Here is a 17,808-nt window from a genome sequence, read left to right as displayed (position 1 = left end):
GCCCCGCGCCAAGCTCTGGGCTGACAGCTCGGAGCCTGGAGCCTGCTTCGGATTCTGGGTCTCCCTCTCTCTCTGCCCCTCCTCCACTCACACTGTCTCTCTCTCTCTCTCTCTCTCTCTCCTTCAAAATTAAATAAACATTAAAAAATTAAAAAAAAAATTCCGTAAAGGGCATTGAATACATTCAAATTGATAGTTAAGACGTTCTTTGCATGTAGTCTCAGGGGAAGAATATGGTTCCTGTTCCTGTGGAATTTATAAACTACTCAAGGAAACAAAATACCTGGGTATAAAATAAATTAAATCAGTGTGCCTCATCTTCCAGTTTTGTAGGCCTTTTAGGACCGGATGCTGCTTTCCAGGCACTAAGGCATAAAGAGGCTGGGCCATAATCATTCAGGTTTCTTGCATTCAAAGCCTGGGGAAGGGGTGGCGGGCAGGTAGGTAGTCTGATGGCATCCTCCTCGGGTGCCTCAGTGAGAACCTCTAAAACATCCTGGCCTCACAACCGCGGGGGCCGTGCCTGGGAGTGGATTGCCCCTTGTGCTCGCAGCGGCTGCTTCTCTCTGCTCTGGCTGCTGCTGGAGACATGCCTTTGAGTTCTTGTTCCTCCCTCTAGAACGCCCGCCCCTCCTCCCTCAGATGAAGCATAAGGGAGTTATTTGATTTCAGCTTCCTTCTTCATAAGTACACTATAATCAAGACTTCCTGAGACCCGTGTTTTTAAGCTTTGGCGCCAGATCTACCAAGGTTTGAATCCCAGCTCTTAGATCTTGGGTGAGTCACTGGGACTCCGTGTTTTAGGATCTTCTTCCAGAAAATGGGGTTCATAACATAGTTGTCTAGAGGATTAAATGAGATAATACACAAATTTAGGGCAACAGCTGGTATAGAGTAAGGACGCACACATACATCTATATACATGGGATGTTAATTATCTACACATTGAAACATTGCCACTGCGGTAGGCCTCGTGCTCAGCTGGACTTGTGTTCTCTCCTTCTCCTCTTCTCAGCTCGATGCATTGTGTGGATGTACTTACTTAGTTGATTATTTAATTGAACACAATTTTTGTTAACTATTCTATTTAGAAGTATTAAGAACTATCAGACAGAAACCACCTAAAAGGGTGAAATAGGTGACCGAGATTAAAGAGTACACTTATCATGTTGAGCACTGAGTGATGTATAGAATCGTGGAAACACTATATTGTATACCTGAAACTAATGTAACACTGTGTGTTAACTACACTGGAATTTAAAAACTTACAAAAAATTTTTAAAAAATGGGGAACTGGGGTGGCTCAGTTGGTTAGGTGTCCAACTTCGGCTCAGGTCATGATCTCATGGTTCACAGGTTCGAGCCCCGCGGCGGGCTCTGTGCTGACAGCTCAGAGCCTGGAGCCTGCTGCAGATTCTGTGTCTCCCTCTCTCTCTGTCCCTCCTTCACTCATGAGCAAGCGTGAGCATGCGCGCACTCTCTCTCTAAAATAAAAACTGAAAAACATTTTTGTTAATTAAAAAATTTTTTTAAATAAAGAAAAATCAAGTACATAAAAAATAATAAAATAAATGAAACAAAAATCACCCAGAATCACTAAATCCAGAAATTACAACTTTTAACATTGCTGCATATTTTTCTGGACTTAAAAAGAAAAAAAAATACGTATGTACGTATGTTTAAGTTTTTTTGTATTACACGTTATATAACAGATATTTTTGTATATAGCTTTTGAAAATAAATATATATACTTATATTATTTTACAAAATTGGATAGTGTACTCTATTATGTCACTACAAGGCTGTCAGCTCCAGCAGGGGATAAATCATGTGGTTTTGCTCTCCATGGTATCCCCAGTGCCTGCTTTTAGCCCATGACTCATAGCAGTACTCAAAAAATAAAAAAACAAAAAACCCAAAGGAATGAATGACTCCACATCAATAAACACATACCCAGAAAAACAATAAACATGACCATTAATCACAATATCCTCCTGCATAGGTGTGTCAGTTTCCCTAAGCAAGCTTCCATTTAGAAACTTACTTGTTTCCACTTTGTTTCCCATATATATTTGAACATTTTCAAAAGATTTTTTTCAAAGAAAGGCACAAAGGATAACACAGCACGCATGATTGAACCTACTTGCCCGGAATCCACAAATTTTAAGGTTTTGACAGTTCGGCATCGCTTTTTTAAATACAAGAAGTAACACACTGGAGGTAAAGTTGAAGTCCTCATTCTTCCCTCCTCAGTCTGGTTTCCCTCCTTCCACGTAGGCAACAGCTGTCCTGAATTGGGTGCATCTTCCTGCAGTCTCCATGTCTATACTCATAAAAGTACGGGATTAGTATAGGTTCTGTGGTATTTATTTATGAATACGGTATCATAGTATATATATATAGTTCTGCAACTTACTTTTTTCCACTCTCCAATTGAATTCTCTCATTCATCCTTTGAAAAGTATACAGCTAGTTCATTCACTTAGCTCTATTGTCATGTGAATATCTACCTTTTATTTTCCCACTATTCCCTATTGCTGGATATTTTACGTTCTTCTGGATTTTTCACTATTGCAAACAATGCTGTAACTAATTACAAAATTTTGTAAGGGTTTTTACACATAATTTTAAGGTCCACTAAATTCCTTTTATTTACAATATTTCTTTGACCAAAAAAACAATTTTTTTTTAAATTTAATTATGTTGACTTCTTTGAAGACAGCAAGGGCGGGACCTTAAAACACACGCAAAGAAGAATGTCAACCAGCCCAGCCCGCTGGGGGCCAGGGAGGAAAAAGTAAGGTCGCTGTGGGAGTGAAGAGGTACACAGGTGAGGGCAAGAGGGATGTAATTACGGAGTATCCGCGGGGGACCTAACCGCGCAAGATGCCTGGATAGAGTGCGGGACAAGACTGAAAAATAAAATTGAATTCTAAGTTGCACAAGAATGGTTTCATTACCAGAGCTCAAAGCGGAGGGAAAACAGGAGGGCTATGTGGGAAGATCCCCTGGAAGAGCTAAGGCAGAGGCAGGGCTGGAAGCCCAGGTGGCAGTGAGAGAGGCGAGAGAGGCAAGAGGACAGGATGACAGACGGGGGACTGGGAAGGTCGTGAAAAACGTCCGGACACGATGACCTTCGTTACCGTTTCTTTTCAAATGAAAATTTAAAAACTTCACAAGAGTTCGTTAATGAAAAAGGACACTGGATTTGCTTTTACAAGGATACTAGTCCCTACCATCACCTGCCGCAGTCTGTGGGTGGCAGGGAGGACGAGCTCTCATCTCGCACAATCCCCGCCTAAGCCCTGTACCACATCCAGAGCTCACAGATGGAAAGGCAGTCGAGGGGCTGAATCGCACAAGTCACTGGCTGGTCTACGAGACCATCCACATAGTCTTGAAACACGCGCATCGCGAGACACTTCCCGCAGACAAAATAGCCACAGCAGGGGGGCTGCACTGAATTCAAACTGATTACATTCGGATACACATCCGGACGTCCTTCTTTAGTACTCGATGCCACGGACAAACGGCTGTCTGTCCTCTTCTGCCCTTACTCTCAGCAGCTGGCGTCTGCTCGGTAACTCGGTGGCTCCTTCAGGCCTGTTCACTTACTTTCTCCACCAAGGCTGGTCTGAGATGCCTAACGGCGGCTTTGAGGACGGAGTTACCAACTTTTATACCAGCGCAGTCGAAGGGGCAGTACTGGAGCCGGGGGCGGGTGACAGAGGGGCAGAAAGGTCCGCGAGCGCCGGCGGGGAGGCCGCGGGCAGGTGGCGGCGGGCTGGGGCGGCCGCGACCGGGAGGCAGGAAGCGGCGGCGGGGCGGAGCGGGGCGGGCCGGCCGCCGAGCAGCCAGGGCCGCAGGCGCCCCGCCCGGGCTGGTATGCGGCCGAGAGTGACGCGGGAGGCGGGGTCACGTGACGCCCGTGGAATGCCAACAATGTAGCGAATGTCCCACTTGGGTCTGCGCGCTGGAACCTCGGCGTGAGCGCCCCGGGAAGATGGAGCAGCCGCCGCCCGCGTCGCCGCCGCCCGGGGCTCCCCCGTCCCCGCGGGGCCAACAGCAGCTCCAGCCACCGGCGCCCGGTCCCCCGGCGCGCGAGGCCCCGGAGCCGCGGGCGAGGACGCCCCGGAGGGTGTAGACCGCGCCCCAGGAGGTGAAGGGGCAGGGGCGGGGGGCGTGCGGCCAGGGGCCGCGGCGGGGCGGCTGGAAGTTTCCGCGGGCCGGCGGGGCCCTGGGGCTCCCCGCGCCCACCCTCGGGCCGCCGCGGGCCGCGGCTCCGGGAGGGGCGCCCGACTCGGCGGGGCGGCCGGGCCGAGGGGCGGGGAGCGGGGCGGCCGAGGAAGTTTGTCCCGAGCGAAGCCCTGCGCCCTGCCCCCCCCCCCACTCCCCCGCCCCGGCCCCCGCCCGGCCCGGGCCCGGAGCCGCCTCCGCTGGCGGCGCGTCGTCGCGGGCCGTCCGGCGTCCGCGGGGCCGGGCAAGTTGCGAGCGAGCGCCCGGCCGGCGGGGCTGCGCCGCTTTGTTGTGCGCCGGGCGGCGGCGGCGGCGGCGGCGGCGGCGGCCGGGCTCCCGGCGGGGCAGGGGCGGCCCCGGGGGGAGCTGGGCTTTTACCCCCAGGCCGGGCCGGGCGCGGCCGCGCGGCCCGACAGCGCCGGGATCCCGCGTCCACCGCGCCGCCGTCTACGGGGGCCGCGCCGTCGTCCCTGCCCAGGCCTCGGCGTCGTGGCCTCGCGGGCCGTGCGCCCGTCCCCCCCCCCCCCCTCCTCCCAGCGGGCCGCGCCGCCCGCACGGCCCCCGGCGACGCCCGGCCGGCGCGCGCCCCGACCTCTCCGAGTGTGCCTCCGGGTCCTCGCGGGTCGCAGCCCGAGCTTCAGGGGCGCCTTCTCGGCCGCGAGAGCGGCGGCCGTTGCATAACACGCCTTTCCTGCGCCCTAGTTTAGCCGACTTTCTGGAGCTCGTCTTTTCTGATGCAACCTCACGTGCAGTTGGCTCCCCTGCCGGACCCCGGAGGTGCGGATTCTGAGTTAAGGCGAGTTTTGCCAGTCGCTTCTGCGCAAGCCTGCCTTCGGAACTTCTGGAAGAGCATCTCCCTCGGGGTGAAGTCTGGCGCGCGGGGTTGGGCGGGAGTGTCAGCCTGGAGCAAACCTGTAGTTTGTTGATTCCGAGTCCCCAGTGCCCCAGGGGGAGGAGGGGAAGGCCGGTCCCCGAAGGAGGTGCAACTCACCTGACGGCGCGGGGGGGGCCCCGGTATTCGAGGGCTGCTGGCCACCTGATCTGAGCCCTTCGAATTAGAAGGTTTTTTTTTTCTTCTTGCAAGCGTAACGGTGAAAGTACCCTTTATTTGTAGCTTTGTGATGACAAAATGTTAAACAAGAACTTTTACATTTTCGCACTATGTAGGATATAAGTGAGCGTGCTCTCAACATAGTTGTAATCTAGACTTTAAAAAAATCGTTTAATAGTGCTGTTAAGCAGAGACTAGGAGTTTGCAGGTAAAAATTCAGGGGCCAAGGAACGCATTTCCCAAAGTATTCGGCAAATACGTTACATTTTTACAGGAATGTTTACCCACATTTTACTAAGAAACTTAAATGTACTGAAATTTGACATGAAAGTCACAAAACGTGTGTTGTCCTTGTACAAGTGTTCGGTTTAAACTTAAAGTTGAGTAGATGAGGGGCCTGCCTTTAACAATGGCTTATTGTTAGGAAATTTGTATAAGTACATCTTGGTCCATATATTTAGTTGAATCTCGGGGTAAATCCCTCCACGATGGACCACCGATTTTGAGGGCTAAATCAAGAGACTAAGAGGCTTTGTATCTTTTAATTTTTTGTTTAGCGGCTGTTGTAGTAAGGTAGTAACAACAATCTTACAAAATAAGAATGCAGAGACTGTTTAAGAAAGTCTGTTTTAAATTATAATTAACAAGACACTACGTTATTCAGCGTCTCCTAAAATTTGGACTCATTATCCAGGTATATAGAACACTGTTTAATGAATACACCAGCATTCCTTTGAAATTAAAATTGCCGAACATTTAATAAATCTCCAGATGTCAAGCCGTTTAAGATAGTATCTGCAGAAGACATCATGCAAAATTATTAAGGTCAATTACTAGAATCATGAAATTTTAGAATTGGAAAAGATTCTACTAGTCTCTGCATCTAGTTGGAAATAGTTTTGACCTGAGTGTAAATTGAAACTGTACATGTTTCTTTCCTTAGCAAATCACAGGGTTGATGGGAGGGACTTTCCTTTGGTGGGAGGGGAGTGTTTCTACAATAATATGACTTGTTATTTTAAATGCTGTGTTGTAAATAGCCAGCCCTAAAGACTATACTTTCAGGGATCATTTCTATAGTTCGTAAATAGCCAGCCCTAGGCTCCTAGATCCCACTATTCTGGTGGGGGGGGGGGGGGAAGGTGTTGAAGCTGATAAATTCGCCACAAACACTGGGTAGGATTTGGAAAGCTTGGGGGCGGGGTGTTCTGCTTTGTATTGGAAAAACCAGACCAACACAGTTTCGAAAAGCCGTTTTTATATTTTATTTCATGGTGATGATGTAAAACTTCTCAACAGTATTCCTTCCTGACCTCTAAAAAATGGCTTGAAGAAATACAGAAGATAACTCAGCGCATTTAATTTGTCTTGACTGTAAATCTGTTTAAAAAGGAGCAAGATATCCCGATCGGCAGAATGAAGGGGTCGGGCTTGATAATCCCTAAAGTGACTGACTTCCAGCTGAAAAAAGTCTCTGAATCTCCTTCCCTTTTAAAAAATCCTATTGCTCAGTAATTCCTCTGGACAGATCTGGGCCTCTGTGGCACAAGTCCAGGGGTCACCGCTCCTATTGGATGTCGGGTGGATGATGCTCTAGGAAGCAGGCCATTATTACACACGGCGCCTTTGAACGGCTCTTGGTATTTGACCGCAGCCCTGCTTGGACCACCAGTTTCATTAAGTGTTAGCTATTCTCTCAGGATTGTTTCTTTTAAAGCGACTGTTGTTCGATTTATCGTTTCATTTGGAAGTATTATTCAAACGGGTTAATAGTGGAAATAAAGATAATGTTGGCGATACTAAAATTAGGACAGAAATGTGACATTGCTGAATGTTGGCCGGTCACCACATGAAAACAAAACCTGATGTTGCTTACCATCTAGACCATGGCCACCTAATGGTGACAAGCAGTTTTTTAAGCTAATTAAATACTTCTCGCTCATGTGCTAACGTTTGACATTCAGAGGAATTTCTCTGGAGGACAAGTGAAACATCTCGTATTTTGTAGCAGTGGTGTAAGTTTATGGACAGCTAGTTATTGTTCTATTTTGGCATAGTGTAGATTCTGTAGCCTCTAAGTTAGCAAGGATGGCAAAGATCTGACGGATGTAAGTTGGCTTTTGACTGGAGTGGGCCTTTGTTGGAGTATTGGCCTCCCTGCCTCCAGGCAGTTTTCCTGATCAGGAATGCTAAGGACCAACGGGTTCCATTACTAATTAACCTCATCCTCCCTCAGGAGTCTCACTCCTGTGTTTTCATTAAATGTACCCAGACGGTACCTGCGCCCTCCCCGACACTGTCTGCCTGTTCATCTTTCTCTTGTATGTTTGAGCCTTTTCACAGGAAGTTCCAGGCTCTAAGAATAGCTTCACACTTCCTCCATCAAATCATAGCCCTTTAGCCTTTCCAGTTTTGCTGAAATGATCCTTTCTGTAACAGATTTTTCCCAAACAGGCACATGTACTCGGATTCTTTGCACAGTCACAGTGTTACCTCTGTCCATAGCAGGGGCTCTCAAATGGGATGGGTGTCCCGACTCCCTAGCTGGCGTATGTCTGAAATTTGGAGGGGGAGGAAGTAGGGCCTTCCCAAAGATTGAAAACCCTTGCTCGGGTATGGAGTTGAAGATAAGGAGACCCATCCTGTACAGCTGCTTGCTTGCTGTTAGGAATGCTGCAAATAACGGATAATGAATTTATCTACAACCTGGTCGCTTGAGTAATCTTGAGTACAGACTTCTGTCGTTCCATTTTTTTTTATGCCGTTGCTCATAATGCATACGTACATATCCTACAGATATCGGGTGCAGAACTATAGAGAATGTGATGGTTTGTTTTTCTTCTAGATAGTAAGCTTGTTTAGAGGTGAGACCTTGTTCCATCTGGGTGAGACCTCATAATATCCAGCAAAGTTTTTGGCACACCTATGGCACTTCTCAGCCCACTACAGCCTTGTGATGGCACTGTGTTGGGGGGGAGTTTTCTTGGATCCCCAGAGGAATGTAATCATTGATTTCCTCCAAGACCCTCGTTATGAGGGGTATGGCCCCCGTTGTGTGGTTTCCTGGCCTGGACACAATGGAGAGGCCCATCAGCGTGGTGGTTTGTGATTCTGACGTTCAGCATCTGGTTGGAGGCCTGGCCCGGCCGTCTGATGTAGTTTCAGCTTTGCTAGTTAATTATGAGAAGGATATGATTTCAATTATAAGTGGAATTTTAGTCCCAAGAAATACCATTTAAAAAAAAATGCCAATGTTTATCATTAGTGTGGGTCTGGTGGATTCTGTGGTTGGTGCTTGACAGGCGTTAAGCAACCAGTGTGGGTCTACGAAGCACTAAGAGAAATCAGACTAAAAGTTCGTGAACACCTTTAGCACTTTCCAGGATCGGGATTGGATTTGATGGCACCAAATTAATAGATGCTTCAGATAATCGCTCGTAACAGTTTTCTATGAGCCACCTGTACTGAAGTAGTTGTCTCAGCTCCAGGTTTGAAAATGAGGAGTTTTTGTTTTGTGGGTTGTGCTGTAGTTTTAAAATTCTGGAGTCTTATAGTTTCTTTTAAAGCATGTTCAAATCGATTGATGATACCAAACAAATTTCTAAAACCAGATCTACCTTGCCTGGTACCCTCATTTCTTAAAACCCATATCCACGAGGCCCTAGGGTCGTCGTGTTTAGGAAATTCTTGATGAAAGAAGTTATTAAAATGATATGGAGGTGCGTCAGAGGAACTAATTTCCAGCTGCAATCTTAGTTTAGTGAGTATTCCCACGAAAAATTCTTTCCTAAGTTCATAATTTGGCCATGAAATCAATTGTCTTCAAACTAAAACCTAAAATACAAGGTCTCAGGCTGCGAAAATGCTTTCGTTCTTTATGAGACTGAAGGAAAGTTTCCTGCTTTCCAGATTGTTCAGGCAGGAACACAGTTTACCCAGAGGTGCTATTTTACATATTGGCCTACGGAGACAGGACGGTGCCTGTGGTGGTCGCAGGGCCAGCGCTTGCTGTGAGACGACGGTGGAAGATGGAAAGAACATGAGAAGAGTGGGTGCTGACCTCCTTCCCTGCCACGCGGAGGGGCTCTCCTGGGTGGTGGGTTTATGGGGTGTCACCGAGTCATTCTTTCCACTTCTCTGTAGTTTGAAAATTTTCATAATAAGCTGTTGAGGGGCAAATAAGAAGAAAAGAAACCAAGACCTCTGACCACATTCTGTTTAAGGGTTCATCCACTTGGTATTTTTCGGCTCAGGAATAAATACGGACGGCAACACAGAAATGCTGGTCTCACCTGTGCTGGTTGGCTTTATAACTGGAATGTTTGTGGGAAACTCGAGTGCCTAAAGCTGCCAAGTGTCTTAGGAGCATGGCTCTGCAGAAGCTGTTCCCTGTCATGTGTTTCAGCGTCCTGGTGGCAGGGGTGACAGTGGGGGGGACGGTGGGGGGGGGTGGCCAGCATCCTGACAGTGAGGGTGACGGTGGGGGTGACGGTCAGCATCCTGGCAGTGGCGGTGGGGGTGGGGGGGTGGTGTCCTTGCATGGGCGTGTGTGCCATCGGCAGATTAGACTTCACTCCGGGAGGGGACTTTGCCCTCCTGTCAGCGCCCCATCCTGAGGTCCAGTCTCTGCATGTGTAGCTGTGTTTAGAAAGGGAACCATTCTCCAAACGCTAGTTAGCTAAACGTGAATAGTTAGATGATTTTTCCCCATTTTTTATGAAAGTGAATTGTACATAGTACGTGTCATTTTAGCCACTCACAGTGTATAATTCAGCTGCATGAGGTACATTCACGTTGGTCTTGGAATCGCCACCTCCGTCTGCCCTCCAGGCTTTTTCATCATCCACACAAACATTCTCCGCACTAGACCGTAGTTCCCCATTGCCCTGGGCCCTGGTCATCTCCATTTCTGCTTTGTCTCTCTCAGGTTGCCTGTTCTAGATGCCTCATTGTAAGCAGAATGATGCAGTATGTGTCCTCCTGTGTCTGGCTTATTTCACTTAGCATGATGTTCTCACGGTCCAGCCATATAGTGGCCTGTGTCACAGCTGCGTTCCTGTTCTTGGCTGACTGACGGACTGTAGTTGTGCGACTTTGATCATAGTTATGTGTGAGCTTCTCTCGGGGATGTTTCGTTGGGGCCGCGTCTTAAGTCCCGGGGCAGAGCTCTGCTGTTTCCTAGGGGCCTCCCGTGTGCACCGCCTTGTGCCAGCCGTGTTCCTGCACTGCCTGTACCCCACCGCAGGTGCTCCTGTCCCCCGGAGCCTCCCGGGGAGGTGACTCCAGGGGAGTCCCACACTATACGCTGTGATGGCACTGTGGGAAGGCTGGGAGTGAACATCAGGGTCTCTGAGATTGGGTGGGCAGGAAGGTCCTTCTGCGGAGGGGAGTTTTAAGCTGAGAATTCTGGGAGGCATAAGTGAATCGGGCTGGGAATGGTATTTGTTCCTAGCAGAGACAACGGTCTTGCCAGGTTCCAGACATAAGGAAGAATTTGTTGCTTTTAAGTTGCCCAGAGTCCTACAGATTGAACCGGATTCTGGCTGGTCGGGAAGCAGTCGGCTTCTCGAAACTCAAGTACTGCTCAGAACTGAACATCTTGGGCCCGGCTGAAGGCACGTGTTTTAAACATGAAGTCAAATGACTTAAGTTTTTCTCTCTCTGTGCTTTTCTTTTTTTTTTTTTTTTTTTTTTTTTTCTTTAAAAAGGAAGATACTTTAACTTTTGAAGCACGGTTATCGAATATTTAAAGAGGAGGCACACGGAGTGAGCATAAAATACCCGTGTTTCTAGATTCAGTTTGGTGCCTTTTCCACTGAGCCCGTCTGCAGTTTGCCCTGGTGTGGTCTCTTGACTTGATTAAAGCCGTTTTTACTGATTCTGAGTCCTGAACTTACTAGTAACTCTAATAATTGGCCAGGGTGTTGTGCGTTACAGAGGAGAGTGATGTCACAGGCGGCTTTACCTGTGATCTCCCGAGCAGCCCTGTCAAGGAGACAGAGGGAGGCTTGTTGCCCAGCCGGAAACCGAAGCTCCAAGAGGGGAAGTGTTGGCCCAGCTCACGGAGCCAAGTGCCAGAGCTGGGGGCGGGAGTCCGGCTTCTCACCTCCAGCTGCTGTTTCCTTTGCACCGAACGGCAGTCTTCTGAATCAGCCTCCCCCAGACGTGTCCTCACTTCCCCATAACTGCCCTCCTCCGTCCCCACCAAGGCTGCTTTCTTGACGGTGCTCCCTGTGCCGACGGTTGTCGTGGCTCAGAGGACGGTACTGCCATCAGCTCTGGTTTCCAGACCAAAAACCTGGCCGCCTCTTCCAAAGCAGTCCTCTAGTGAACGTCACCAACCCTGCAGGTTCTAGTTCTTAGCTGCTGTTGAACCCACCCACTTCTCTCCGTTCTCCGGCTGCTATTCTGTTTCAGATCCCCATAATTCTTTGGGAAGACTTTTACTGTCACATTAGGTAAGTAACCAATGCTCCCCTCTGTCTCCCATCTTAGACTCTGAGCGCCTTCAAGTCAGAGGCTTGTCATTATTTTCTGCTTCCCTAAAACCTAGTAATAGGACCGCCTTGTGTGAGTGTTCACGTTGTGCACGGTTCAAGGGCCTTGCACGTAAAAGGGCACGCCTCACGTCGTGTGAGTGCTCACTTCCGTGAGGGCGTGTGCAGCCTGTGTGCAGACTCTGGGGCACTCGCAGATTACCTGAGCGGCAGCAGGGAGTTACCTGCCCGGATAAAGTCACGTGACGCACATGATACGCACATATTCTGGACAGTACATACGATCACATCTCTCCTCTGTCACCTGCCTTGAAGAACCACCCTCCTTGTGGTTCAGACTTTACCTGCCCCCCTCACTCGGGGTGTGTGATAGATCGTGACATGTGTCCTCAGTATGTTTAAGAGCGAGCCGGGCCACTGTCCACAGAGCTCTGGAAAGCTCCCCAGGGCAGGAGCTGCTCGCGTTGTACGACAATACAGTCGCAAAGAACTTACTTGACAAAGGGGCATCTTTTTATGGCCCCGCAAAAGTACCGCATGAACCACCAAGGCTCTGCCCGCAGCTGCGCAAAGTACTTGATAGGGCGGTGGGAGCAGTGTCGTAGAGCGGGCCGCGGACTCAGCGCCTCAGATCTGGGGCCGGGGCCGTGGGGGCTCAGCAGCCTTAAGGCAGCAGCACAGTTTGCCGCAGCTCCAGACCGGGACCGACCCACACGTCCTGCGGTGGCAGAGTGGATGGCCAGGATGTTCACACAATGGAACACGACACGGCAGTGAAAAAGGGGCCCTCTTGCTGCATACCGGGTATGTGAATAGCCAAACGGTGTTGGCCCAGATAAGCTGGACAAAGAGTACGGAGCGTGGAATGCCGCGGACATGAAGTTCAAACACTGGCCAGGCTGATCCTTGGTGCTGGAAGTCGTGACCGCGGTTCCCCTTGAAGCCTGGGTCTGTGGGAGGCTGGGGGCTTCTGGAGTTGTCGTGACAACACTCCTTGATCTGGATGCTACGCATCAGGGTGTGTTCTCTGTGAACGTTCGTCGATCTTACGAGTTGTTTAGCTTAAGAAGTGATGTCAAACTTTACCCCCGCCCCAAACAAAGCCTTACTTCTTCCCCAGCTTTCAGCAGCTTTCCGTTTTTTTTCTAAGTTTTATCATTTTGGGAGAGAGTGGGGGAGGGGCAGAGAGAGAGAATCTCAAGCAGGCTCTACGGTATCAGCACAGAGCCTGACGTGGGGCTCCGTCCCACAAACCACGAGGTCATGACCTGAAGCCAAGAGCCGGATGCTTCACTGACTGAGCCACCTGGGAGCCCCAGCTTCCCATTTTGAAAGTAAATTCCAGAGGTGGCTCTTAAGCCTCAGGACCAGCCAGGGCCTCCCTCACCTGCGTCTGGCGCCCCTTCCCTCTGCCGGTGTGGCTGGGCAGAGAGGGCGCCTTGGTTTGGCTTTCTCACGGCTCCTTTTTCCTCAGTCTGGACCACCTCTTGCGGCCCTTGCCCTTCTGAGCTGAGTGCAAAACACCTTGTACCTTCTCCTCACTCTGCTGATACCGCCTGAAGGTAAAATGAGGCTTATTACAGACCGCTGCTCCCTAAGACGTGCCAGGTGGGAGGGATACGAGCTCTCCATTCACTCACCTAACTGCTCTCTTTCGTGGACAGTCACGAGCTACGTAAATGTCCCACCTGCTGGTGGCTCTGTTGATGTCTTCAAGCCCTGACACCTGGCCAAGGTGTAGCTAGCTCTGAGCCCTCTTCTCCCTCCCTGGGGTTGCTGCCTCTCACCCAGGCTTTCTTCGTCTACCTGGTGTGTGTGGTTGTCCCTTCCAGTTAGATTCCAGACTCAGTTCTTTAAAAGGGCACTTCTGGCCATGTCCCTCCCGAGCTCAACCACAGACAACGGCTCGCCACCAGCTGCAAGGAGTGCAGGCAACGCGTCCACGGAGGTCCTTCAGATGGAGCCCTGTGCACCTCCAGGGTCTCAAGCCTCCATCACCCTCCAGGAAAAGCCTCCACCCAGACGTGAATGTGAGGGCGGGGCCTGCACACTTCCTGTCCCTCTGCTCCTTTGCAAATGCTGTTCCCTCTGGCTGGAGTTCCATTCCTCCCTACACTCAGGTCCAGTTGTCTCTGCTTCAGAGCTTTTTCTGGCTTTCTCCTTTCTTCACCCATTTCTTAGATGGTTTCTTTTTTTTCTCCTTTGGGCATCTCTTGTCCTTTGAAGCTGTTTATTTGGCTCCCTCACCCTCACCTTGCCGAGGCGGAGTTTTGTTCTTGTTTGTCCCAGCAGTGCCTGAGAGTTCGTAGGCTTTGGATGAATGTTTGCCAGGTGGGCGAGTGGGCGGATGGCACAGAGATGAGTCGGTGGCAGAGGAAGCTTGAGTACATTTCGACTGCGAAGAAACCCTCCCTGATTATGTGTTGTGAGAAGATAGTATGATTTACGTCTTCTGTATTTTAGTTTTCAAAGAAAGGGTAAGAAGACCCTAGAGATGGGAAACAAAGTGATCTGTGTAAATTCCCACAGGAAAAGAGCTAAGTCTCCTGCCTGTCCTCAGACATATCGAATCACTCGGGACCCTCCATACGTGCTTGGCAGCTCCCTGAGAACCTCTCTATTTTTGCTGGAACGGGAACCCCTGGTTTTAGAAAGTTAGGTATTTCAAAACAGATGCTTGGACCACGAAGTCACTGAAAATGAGTGTGGTTACAGTATGCCCCATTTTACACCAATTAAGCAGAGCTCTGGGTTTCTGGCTCCCTGCCAACACTCTGGTCCAGGCCCCGGGGAAATCTCAGCAGCTCTTGGATCTAATTGTTCCCTGTCTGCAGAGTCTTACAACAGTCGTGTCAGGGACTGCTGTGTGAAACGTTGTGTATCAGAACATGAATTCCATGTTGGAAAATGTGTTGAGTCTGGTTCTTACTTCGTAAATAGACTCTTCCCTCAGTTTCATTGAGAAAGTGATAGAACTTTTCAGACCTTCCACCTTCCCACCTGTAAGAAAAGAATAGTAATTTTGATGTCGTTTCTTCAGGTTTACGGCCATGTGTGGTTATGAGGTAGATCTACGTAAGTAAATTCACATAGAACTCTCAGAGCCCAGCACCTAGTAGATACCGGATAAATACTGGCCATCAGTTTTTCTTCGACGTGCAAGTGTCTGGGAAGCAGACTTCCATTTTGCAGTTCTAAAATTCCTCGCTGAAACAAAAAGTTCACATCCCGCCGCTCCTTTCCCTTTAAAGGGTGCTCTTTTTCGAGTCAGTTTTTCTTTGCTGATTAAAATGCAAAATGCTTATCCTTTACAGTTTGCTCCCCGAGTCCTATGGGCTAAAAGGAGTGGAACGAGTGAGGGCAAAACAGGAAGGAAAGGGAGCGGGCCCGCCGGAACTTGGGGTGTGAGCCCAGCGGCCGCGCGGGCCTTCGCTTTTGCCACCGTGGGCACCCGCGCTCGGGTCGCGAGAGCTGACGACATAAGCCGTACTCACACGAGTGGCAGACGGCGCGGTTCCCCCAAGACCGGCTGTGCCGCCAGGGCTCCGGGCCAGACGCATGCGCGCTCTTTCTCGGCGCCCCCCACCCTCTTGCCAGGCTTCGTGCTGTGCCTCGCGCGGGGAGTCAGAGGACTCGCTCAAGGTCACCCAGCGGGCAAGTGGCTTGGGCTAGATCCTGCTTCCGGGGGAGCTGGCCGCCAAGGGCAGCATCTTGTTTTCTGAATGCAACAACAACGGAGTCAATGAGGCCTGGGGTAGGTCTCGTTCACTACCGGAAATGGCTTTGGGGTCTCTGGCTCTGCGCGTGGGGGCCGCTTCTGTGCTCAAGTGATCCACACGGATCACCTTTACTGGTACAGCCGCTTGTCGGTACGGTCGCAGTGCGCTCTGAGAACGGAATCACCCTCGTGATTTTACCAGTCCCCGTCCGCGTAAGGATCAGTGTCTCCAAGAAACGTATTTTTATTTTGGCATTTAGGTCAAAATGCTGATAAGAAGGTGACCGTTTTATTAAAAAAAAACCCAGGGAGTTGTTACCTTCAAAGTCTCATCATAACACATGGTGTTAGAACTTCTTTCACTTGCGATATAGGACACTTTTAATGTGACAAGTTTGTGGCGTCTTTCAGGAAGTCTGGAAGGGCTTTACACGGCAAGCTTTGCAAAGACATGGAAGGACCACAGGTTCAGGTCGGGGAAGGGTTAGTAAAGCCACAGAGATGAGAGACAAAGGTGTGTGCTATGAACTGAGTGGTTATTAGGAACAAGCCAGAAATCCAAGACCTCACGTGGCAGCTTTAACCCTAAATACTCAAGCTGCAAGTTTCAAAGTGAAATTCTGTTATAATGAAGTATTTCGAGTGAACGATGCGTTAATACTACTTACTGTTCTTACTCTGAGGTGAATATTTGTAAGTAATATGAGCTTGTGGAGATTTACTTTATTACAGATTACATGTTACAGGAAACATCTTGGGACAGCCCTAGAGGTCATGGGCGCCGACTAGAGCTGAACACTATTTTTATCATTTCTGAGAGGTGATGTGTTCTTTCTTAATCCTTTCAAGTGGAATATTTTCAAGATCATTGCCCGTTTCTGAAAAGTATTGTCAACAGTATGTGAAGACCATCAATGAGTATGTTCTTTCCATTTTCTTTTTCAGATAGTGATGATCTTCGGAATGAAGTCTCTGGAAAATTTTAGGTTCTCCATAGGAACTACAAATATTGAAGGAAAGAAAATTTTCAAAAGGAAATTGTTTTGAAAGTATGTTTACAACTAACTGATACTGTTGACAGTTTTTTTTTCTTTTTTCTTCTCCTTCTTTTTTTTTTTTTTATAACAAAACACTTTAAGAAGATTGTATTTATGGTAAAAGGAAACTGGACTAACAATGAGGCCAAAGACTTTTCCTGCCACGACTTATTCTGGAAACAGCCGCCAGCGACTGCAGGAGATCCGAGAGGGCTTAAAGCAGCCGTCCAAGTCTTCCGCTCAGGGCCTGCCGGTGGGACCAAACAGTGACGCTCCCCTGGCCGCCAAAGTCCTGGGGGGCAAGGATGCTGCCCGGCAGCAGCAGACGAGAGCCACCCCGAAGTTCGGACCTTACCAGAAAGCCCTGAGAGAAATCAGATACTCCCTGTTGCCTTTTGCTAATGAATCGGGCACTTCCGCAGCTGCAGAAGTAAACCGGCAGATGCTGCAGGAATTGGTGAACGCGGGATGCGACCAGGTGGGTGCACCCGAGGCTCCCGTGGGGGCAGTTACAGTAAGCCAGCCGTCGGAGCACAGTGGAGGCAGCCGAAGGTCCTGCGGTTGCCCCTCCAAGGCCCCGACTTAGCTACTAAGAAAAGTGTCTCCGGGTCAAAATCCAAGGCCCTTCCGGGGTGCCATTGTATTGTTTTCCACCTTCTCTCCAGAAGGGTCTCTTGGCTGCTTTTGCTTTGCAGGCAGGATCCAGACACTTGTGAACCCTACTGCAATGGTACCACGTGCATTCTCGGTTCTGTCCGTGTAAAGTGGTGAGGGGCTTTCACACTTGCCCTTTCTTTGGGGTTTATTTGGGGTTATTCTGAACGGTCATGGGGAAGACACTGGCTTCCCTTGGTTTTGGTCTGTGCATTTTTTTACTTAGTGAAGGGGAAGGTCGATTAACATGAATTGGCTCTTCTTAGACTCTGTTTTCTCCTGGTGTGTATACTGGTAGAGGAGATGTGGCTATGTTAGGGAAGTGAGCAGGCTTGAGAGGTCATCAGACTGGTGGCAACACGTGTGGTCTGACTGTTCGGTTGCTTAAGAATAAGAGACACCTTAATAAGGAAGGAGGTGGTACCAATAACATATAAGCACACAACCGACAGCTATGCATTTATGATCCTGTCGTGATTGGCATAGCTACGTAAAACCCAGGTTGAGGGGCAGGACCATGTAAAATGGAACTAGTGTCCGGCCAGGTAAAAATGTCTTTAGTAAAATGGAACTGGTAAAAATGTAATTGCCTTCTAAAGGGACGTCTGAAGGCTA

The 17,808-nt window shown here is 49.4% G+C and overlaps 1 protein-coding gene and 1 long non-coding RNA gene across 4 annotated transcripts in view; one reads left to right on the top strand and one right to left on the bottom strand.

Annotated features, from left to right (window-relative positions):
- Nucleotides 1–2,116: 2,116 nt before the first annotated feature.
- Nucleotides 2,117–3,800, bottom strand: LOC122236678. Of its 2 annotated transcripts, none has more exons than XR_006214861.1 (2): nt 3,237–3,800; nt 2,117–2,323 (listed from the first exon to the last, which is right to left on the bottom strand). It is a non-coding gene; the product is annotated as an uncharacterized LOC122236678 (long non-coding RNA). The 2 variants fall into 2 exon arrangements; XR_006214865.1 differs by having other exon boundaries at nt 3,243–3,800.
- Nucleotides 3,801–3,949: 149 nt separating this feature from the next.
- Nucleotides 3,950–17,808, top strand: part of LATS2 (large tumor suppressor kinase 2) — a 76,244-nt gene continuing 62,385 nt past the window's right edge. The window contains exons 1-3 of one of the 2 annotated variants that reach the window (XM_042979139.1): nt 3,950–4,159; nt 4,939–5,099; nt 16,448–17,017. In XM_042979139.1, the coding sequence (XP_042835073.1) occupies nt 16,679–17,017 (339 nt within the window). In that variant the 5' untranslated portion in view covers nt 3,950–4,159; nt 4,939–5,099; nt 16,448–16,678. The remainder of the gene's footprint in view (nt 4,160–4,938; nt 5,100–16,447; nt 17,018–17,808) is intronic. The other variant, XM_042979064.1, reaches the window with a different exon arrangement.

This window comes from Panthera tigris, chromosome A1 (genome assembly GCF_018350195.1).
Source record: "Panthera tigris isolate Pti1 chromosome A1, P.tigris_Pti1_mat1.1, whole genome shotgun sequence".
NCBI lineage: Eukaryota > Metazoa > Chordata > Mammalia > Carnivora > Felidae > Panthera > Panthera tigris.
This window is presented reverse-complemented; position numbering and strand designations above follow the sequence as displayed.